The sequence below is a fragment of the Gavialis gangeticus genome, unplaced genomic scaffold (assembly GCF_001723915.1).
Source record: "Gavialis gangeticus isolate Ggan-Ray unplaced genomic scaffold, GavGan_comp1, whole genome shotgun sequence".
Lineage (NCBI taxonomy): Eukaryota > Metazoa > Chordata > Crocodylia > Gavialidae > Gavialis > Gavialis gangeticus.
The window spans coordinates 56471760-56479295 of NW_017728993.1; the positions used below are offsets into that span (position 1 = coordinate 56471760).

General features: G+C 45.8%; 1 protein-coding gene across 3 annotated transcripts in view; it reads right to left on the reverse strand.

The window, feature by feature from the left end:
* Positions 1-2098: 2098 nt before the first annotated feature.
* SMG7 (SMG7, nonsense mediated mRNA decay factor) overlaps positions 2099-7536 on the reverse strand; it is a 118964-nt gene continuing 113526 nt past the window's right edge. For all 3 annotated transcript variants that reach the window (XM_019501747.1, XM_019501746.1, XM_019501748.1), the window contains 3 exons: positions 5632-5802; positions 5362-5510; positions 2099-4231 (listed from right to left, as the gene is read on the reverse strand). In XM_019501747.1, coding sequence (XP_019357292.1) covers positions 4118-4231; positions 5362-5510; positions 5632-5802 — 434 coding nt within the window. In that variant the 3' untranslated portion in view covers positions 2099-4117. The remainder of the gene's footprint in view (positions 4232-5361; positions 5511-5631; positions 5803-7536) is intronic.

Genomic DNA, 7536 nt, shown 5'->3' on the forward strand with positions numbered 1-7536 from the left:
CCTGCCACCACTGCCAGACTAGGCTGCATCCCCCGCCAGGCTTGCCCCTCCTACCCCCTTGTCAGCCACCCCTCACTGCTCCAGCCACGGAGCAGAGGGGCAGGGCCAGTCCTGCTCTCTGGAGCAGACCACAGCCCAACCCAGGGCTGCAAAACATGATGGGATGCTGGTGGCCTCTGATTTAACTTGATCCAGGAAGGGGTCTGGGACATAAGTTTCACAAACTGGTTTGACCCAAATCAGTTGAATCTGATACTACATTCAACCAGGTGCATCTTAAACCAGCTTTAGCCATTTTGAAACTGGTTTATGTACACTGAGCTTCTGTTCTGTTGCGGGTTTAAATCAGTTTCTGTGGTTTATGTGCAACTTCATTCCCTAGCCCATCTGTTCTGCCTATGGCAAGAATGCGGAAAACTCCTTTCACAAGAGCAATAATGCTTTATTTATGGTGCTGCCAGGAAGAATGGAAAAGGAACTGGTGTTCAGGAAGCTAAGCAGCAGAAGGGTGAATTTTGCCATATTATTAGCCATCTTATACTTTATTGCCAAGCCAATTATTCAAAAATCCTGCATCATGCCCCTCATTTAATAAATTGGTTATATTTTCACACTATGTTGCCTTCACTGATCAGCAGCTGGGAGGTCTGCCTCTTTGAAAGGAGACTTTCACCAGTAGCACAGGAACTACAGATAAATTTACTGTTAAGTCAATGCTAAACATTTATGGTTTAGAAAGTTCTATATTTAAGAGATTATGGTAAGTTTTCCTATTGAGTATTAATGGGCACATCCAGATGAGCATACATGTCTGCTTCCCTGAGGACAAAACAGCAGTGGCACATATTTGCATTGCTGTCTGTCCCAGGGGAATGCCCCTACATCAGGGGTGGGCAAATATTTTGGGTGGAGGGCAGCTTACTGAGTTTTGGGAAGTCATCAAGGGCTGCAAGACAGGCAGCCCAGGGCAGATAACTATTAATTTTCTTAAGTTTTTAGGGGTCCTGCGGGCTGGATAGAATGGCCTGGTGGGCCACATCTGGCCTGCAGGCTGCATTTTGCCCACCCCTGCCCTACATGCACACTCTTGCATGAAGCAAATTGCCCCAGGTGCGGCAGGGGAGGCTGGGGCCAGCATGTGGGCTGACCCCAGCAGACTTACCTGGGGCCCTCAGGGCCTTCTGGGGCTGCAGCAGCAGTGATCCAATGTACAGGAGACAGGCTCTAGTTTTGCTTTTGCTATGTGGACTGCACCGCTTTTTTAATCTGCATGGTTTTTGATACTGGGATTTTCCAGTATGTAAATTTAGCTCTGCGCTGCAAATATACAGCACAGAGAACCAAATCATGGGCACAGGGTGCATTTTGCAGAGCGTCAAAAGGCCTTGAGGTGCCACAAAGCACACGTGCACACTCATGCAGATGTGTCCAATGTGTATATTCTGGACAACCCCCACAAGCAGATGGATATCTATCTGAAATATGCCCAGAAGCAACAGAAACTTGAAAGCTGCCAAACCAGTACATTTGTTGGCATCCCTGTATTTCCCCACTACAATGCTTTAAAGATGTACCAATTAATGAGAAGGCAATTCAGTTTCAAACTTAAATGAGAACTCTTGCCAAAAAGAGCACCACCTACAGATATGCACACATCTGCACCAAAAACATCTGAACTGTGACCAAACATCTTTCAGGCTACTGATTATTGTCAGTAACACCCTGGCTCACATATAAATCAGGGAAATGGAACTAACAGCTCAGTACAAGTCTCCTCAACCACCCCATCAACTCCTAATATTTCAAGTTCAATTTGTTCTCAGGCTCTGGCATTCAGGCATAGCCTTTCAAATAAAAGCATTGCTAGTCACTCTTATCCATGCTTTTCAGTTTGGAATACAAATCGTGATGCCTGCTTACTCAAAGACAATTTTTTTTGACTACCTATGCTGAGCCCAAGCCGGAATCTGGCGCACTTGGTTCCTTTCAATCCCAGGTCAATATTCTAATTCCTATTACAAATCTTGCTCTGATTGCTACAAAACATACTTGCAAGTAACTGCAGTTCAGTTAGACAGGAAATAAAAGCTACACAAGCCTGGATGACAATTTGTTTTAATTAAAGGCAAAGCTGATTTCAGCAGCTGCAGGTCTTGCACAGACAGACAAAAAACACAAAAAAGCTTACGACACAAACCAGTTTCTGTTGGGGATCCCCTTCCCTCACAACCCCAGACATCGGACAGTGAGATGGGGAATCCCAGCCAAGATTCAGAAAACATTCCAAACACCAGATTCTCATGCAGAAATGGGACTCTGTGGCTGGGATCTGGCACTGTTGGGAGTGAGATGACGAACCTGGTTAGCTTGTCTAGGGTGCAAGAGTCAGTGACAGTTCAAACACTGGAATGTTGCAGCTGCCTGGGTGCACAGCTCAAATACACAAACTGGGAGGGCTGGAGAAGTACAGAGGGTTTTGGTTTATATAACCCCTGGGGCTGGGAGCTTCACGCTTTAGAACTTTCATAAGGAAACGTGTCTTAGAAATGCAACTGAGAACAGTAATGTTGCTAGTGTGCAGCTGTGGGGGGGACCCATCTTATCTGTATAGAAGGGCATTAAATTTTAACCTTTCCTTCTTGTATGTTATTTGGGGCTGCCCAGGCTCCAGTGTCACTGAGGCTCCTGCATGTGCTTTGCTCTGCAGCTGTTTCCCAGCTCAGAGATCCTGAATCATCTCACAAAAACCCCTACTGCTAGCACAGCAAACGGACATTTAGATAGTTTCCATAACTTTCTTGGGACACTAACAGAAATGCCGTCCTCTTGTCTACATGAGATTTCCAGTCTTCCTCCCCCTAATAAATAACAAATAAAATGTTTTATTTCCCCTTCTGCGCCTGTTCATATGTGAACAGCACGATGTTTCCTTCTGTATGTGGGTTACACCACTTATATGTGGTGGCTTGCACATCAGTCTGGAACTAGAAGTTCGGGGCTGCAGCTGTGTGGGAGCCTGTGGAGCTGATGTGTGCCTGTGGGACTGTACATTCCACGCTGCCCAGGCTCACTGTCCTTGTACTCAGTCCTGCTGGACCCCTTGTTACTTGTTCATGTGATGTTGCACATCAGGAGTAAAACTACTAGCATCCAGCAAAGAGGGAAGGGGATGGGATGGCGGGAGAGAAAGAAAAAAAAAACATTGAAAGCATCTACCTACCTATTAAAATGAGTCAGGCTGTGAATGCACAGACTACCCTGCCCTTTTTGTAAGGCTGGTCACTATGCTACTGTAAAATGTACAGGAATCAGAAACATTAATTTAAAACTCCAGAGCAATTACTTGCTTGTCCAGCAGAGCACTGTGATGCCCACTGTTGTCCCCGATTACAGCTCGAACACCTACAGCAGGAAGGGCATTTCACGCTGGAGTCTCTAACCCACACATGGGCTGCTCAGAGCCTTTGAGTGAAAGGTGAAGTGGTGTCAAGTGCCAGACTCTCCTTCATGAAACTCCTAACCAGCCCAGGAGATAGATCCCCACTCTGTCACCACCCACCTCTGACTGGAGCAGCAACTGGGGCTTTCACTGCTACACACTGACTACAAAGTACGTCTGTGTATGGAAGAATTCAGTGTGATCTTACTACTGAGACAGTAATAATAATAAAGATGTTTAGGAATAATTTCAACTACATTCCCAGTCAGCAAAGCAATCATTAATGGATTCCTAGTTTATCTCCCCAAAAGAGGAAAAGAATTGAGTTCTCATTGGCTTCTCCCATCTGCCCTTCATTCTCAGCTCTTACTTCCCATGTGGCTGGGGACATGCACGATGGAGAAGGTGAGAGGCGGTGATATCAGGTTACTGAGTGAGACAAACAGCAGTTCCTCCCTCCCTCAAGAGAGCCTGGGGAATGGGAGAGTTCCTGATGTTGTTGTTTGTTGCACTGCAGACTTGTGCACACTCAGTGGGTTGGTGGAGCACTTACGCCCTCCTGACAGCAAGGAACAGAAGAGAGGGCTGCCACCTGCACAGGACTGTGTGGGCCAGTCCTGCAAACCCAACATGCCATGGTTTATGGAGCCGTCGTTTGCAAGGGTCACCACCTTATTCTCAGTGCGGTGGATTCATGGTGCCTTGTCCACGTTGCTGCTTCTGCTTCTGCTGCATTAGCAGCTGCTCCAGGGCTGAAGGTCCAGGATGCATCATGGAGCTGGACCAGATAGACTAAAAAAATAAAAATAAATGAAAGGGTAGCAGTAACACCCATTTAGTTGGTGCTTGGGTGGAGAGGAAGGACTTCTATACATTCTCCAACCAGAATATTTATACCATGCTCTTCACTCTAATATCTGAGATCCAGATCATTAACAAAGCACACTGGTAAGTAAAAAAAAACCAAAACTCTTCCTTCAATAACCCTCTCTCTTCCCATGTTGAACATGCAACAGAAATAATCCGTAGCCTAAATTTTAGAGACACCAATATTCAGTCAACCTACACCTTTTCCACATAACAGTCTACAACAGAGGCGGGAAATTATTTGGAGCAGAGGGCCACTTACTGAGTTTTGGCAAGCCATTGAGGGCCACATGACAGGCAGCCAGGGGCAGATAAATATTAATTTTCTGAATTTTTTAGGGGCCCCACAGGCAGGATAGAATGACCTGGTGGGCTGCATCTGGCCCATGGGCCGCATTTTGCCCATCCCTGATCTACACTGAGAAGAGATTTTCACAAAGCTAGTTGAAACCATAGTTGTCTCATGTCTGGTTCACTGTCTACCTAAATGGATCTTGGTGCAGGAAACCCACAGCTCCTGGTATTAATTTAGCTCTCTGGTATTTGGAATATGCCCAGAGAGGACCGCCTGAACCCCCACTGTGCACCAGATGGACCTTCACTTTTGAGAGGATTCTTCAGCAATGGACGATCCCGCTCCACCCGAAGAGGACTCCCGTGATGACTCTATATGAACTGAGACACTTTTCTTCGAACCTCTTCTTCCACCATTGCAACGGGTTTGCGCGCATCTATTTTCTTTCTCTCTGAGCGTCACAAATCCCCTTCCTACCATTCCCCCCTCCCCCAGGCTTAGTTGGCTAACATTGCATCTCCTGTAACCTAGTTGCGTTCCCCTCCTCACCCCCATCCCTCTGTTAGTCCCTGGCTCAGGCAATATGTATTTCCCTACAGGCTATGTCATCTTTTTTGGATTCACAATCCTAAACATCTACTAATAAAAGTCAATCTGTACTTTGCCTTATGTCCCATGACCAGATCTCCCAACTTCACAGATTGGCTGGAAACAGGTGCATAACAAATATCTGTTCTGTCCTCTGCAAAGTTCAATATACCTTGAGGCTCTCCATGAGCACAGCGGAGGAATCCTCCATGGAGGGACCCTGGGCAGCCCAGGTGCCACTAGGAGTGCTGGTCTGATGCCAGCTGCTTTCTGAAGAGGAAGATGTTGCCGGGAGATAGTCCAGGCCAAATCCTCCCATTGCTAAAATGAAAATAGAGGACAAGTTAAAAATGACCAATCACAAAAAACACACTGCAAAGCATCAAACTCCAACTTGAGTGCGACAGCTGGCTCTGTCTCAACACTGAAACCCAACACCTGCCTGGCTTATCTGTTTTCCAACGGTCTGCAATCCTTCTGTCCCTGTTGTCTGGAGTCCCAATAGGTCCAAAGTTGGAGAAAGGAACAGAGTTGTGATTATGAGTTGGAGGGGAGCTTGGCAAGCTGCTAGGGTTGGAGGAGTGAGGGGACTGGCTGGCTGGTGTTGAATGGTCTATTGAACATAAAACAAGAATAAAAAATGTCAAACAAATAGGAGCATTATGAACATCTGAGACTTAACTCTACTATAGGTATTAGCTATCATCATAGGATTTTTCTCAATGGAGCCAGTCAGTTTATTACTACTTATTTCAAGATTTAAGAACCTCCCAATTGCAATGCAGCACATACACAGTGATGATTTTAATTTAATAACCCAATACACTGAACACACAAATCCTTATTTAAAACACAGGAACTTTCCTAAAAAGTCCCACAAAGATATCTTGCTAACCAGTAGAACCAAATTCTCCAGATTTGTTTCAGATACTATTGGGGTACATTTTTAGTCTTGATCTCAATTTACAAATTATTAGTTTATTCAGTAGCCTGAGAAAAACATTTTTATATAAAAATGCTTTTCCTTAAAACCAATTCTTTAGTCTTTCTGAATGAAGCTTAAAGTTCAAGTTCAGCAAGTTTGCAAAAAAAATCCGAAAGGAATTCAGACCAGCAGTTAATGCAAAAAAGGGTCATGGGTGAGTGTGGCATGGCAGCATATCTATTTGGACAGAACACAATACTTCGTACAAGAGATCTAGGTGTATTAAAGTAGTGCAACAGGTAGCTGGCTCGTGGGAAAGTATATCTTAAATAAAGATGCAAGGTGACAGAAAACAGATAGGAATGTCTTAACATAAATCTTGCCAAAATAAAGACTATGCAATTATACTGTTGTCGACTGAGAAAAATCTCTTCCGTTACATCTCACCTAGCAGTTCTTGCCTCTGTTGCACAAATCTCAGCTTAAGAACTGTTCTGCAGCTGATGCAAAAGAAATAAAATGGTATGCTGATCTCTTGGCTTCAGACCTGCAATTTCTTTAAAATTAAATCCTTTTCTTCCTTTGCCTGGGCCTTGATTTGCCTTCTTTTTATTTTAAAGCGTATGACTACATACTTTCTCCATGACCCCTTCAGACAAAATTTCCTTTTCCTTTGAAATACCTTGTGAACTTAGTCGTCCTTGACTTTTTAGGACCAGGATGGAAGGAACACGGGTCTGTGCATCTTTAGGACTATTCAACAGAGACTAGAATTTCCTGCCCTTCCTACTTCTTAAGGATTTGACTCTTGTCAAGGAAGTACAATGAAGTAGCGTGCAGGTGTACTCAAGATAATTCTAGTACTAGAAACAGCATATCTGTTTGCATGGTGCTTTATCTGGGCTAGTATGACCAGAGTGACTATAATTATTGGGGGGAGGGGGAGGAAAAGGGGGAGGGGCCTGCGTACACATGTACATGAGTTGGGGCAGTATGCGACAGTGCACAGAGCTAGAGCACCTGTCAGGAGCACAGTGCTTTTCTCACCAGAGCTGGGGCTGCAGGTGGGATGCTGCGCAGGCTCTGTCTGATTCACAGCTTTGGACCCGTTCCAGCACCTGCATCCTGGCCATGCACCCCTGGGCCCAGTGGACACAGCCAGCCCCAGCCTTGCATCCCTGTCCCTGGTTAGGGTAGGGCCAGGCCAGGCCAGGCCAGGCCAGGCCAGGCCACCTGCATCAGGGCTGCAATATGGTGGCCTGGCCTCGCAGCGCATGGCGCTGGGATGGGGCCAGAGCCACAAGTCAGCATGGGGCAGACAGAGCCCATGTAGTACCTCTAGCCCACAGCACCAGCAAAAAAAGGCACCATTCTTCCTAATGCATCCCAACAACTACTCTGGGCCTACCCATAGCCCCACAC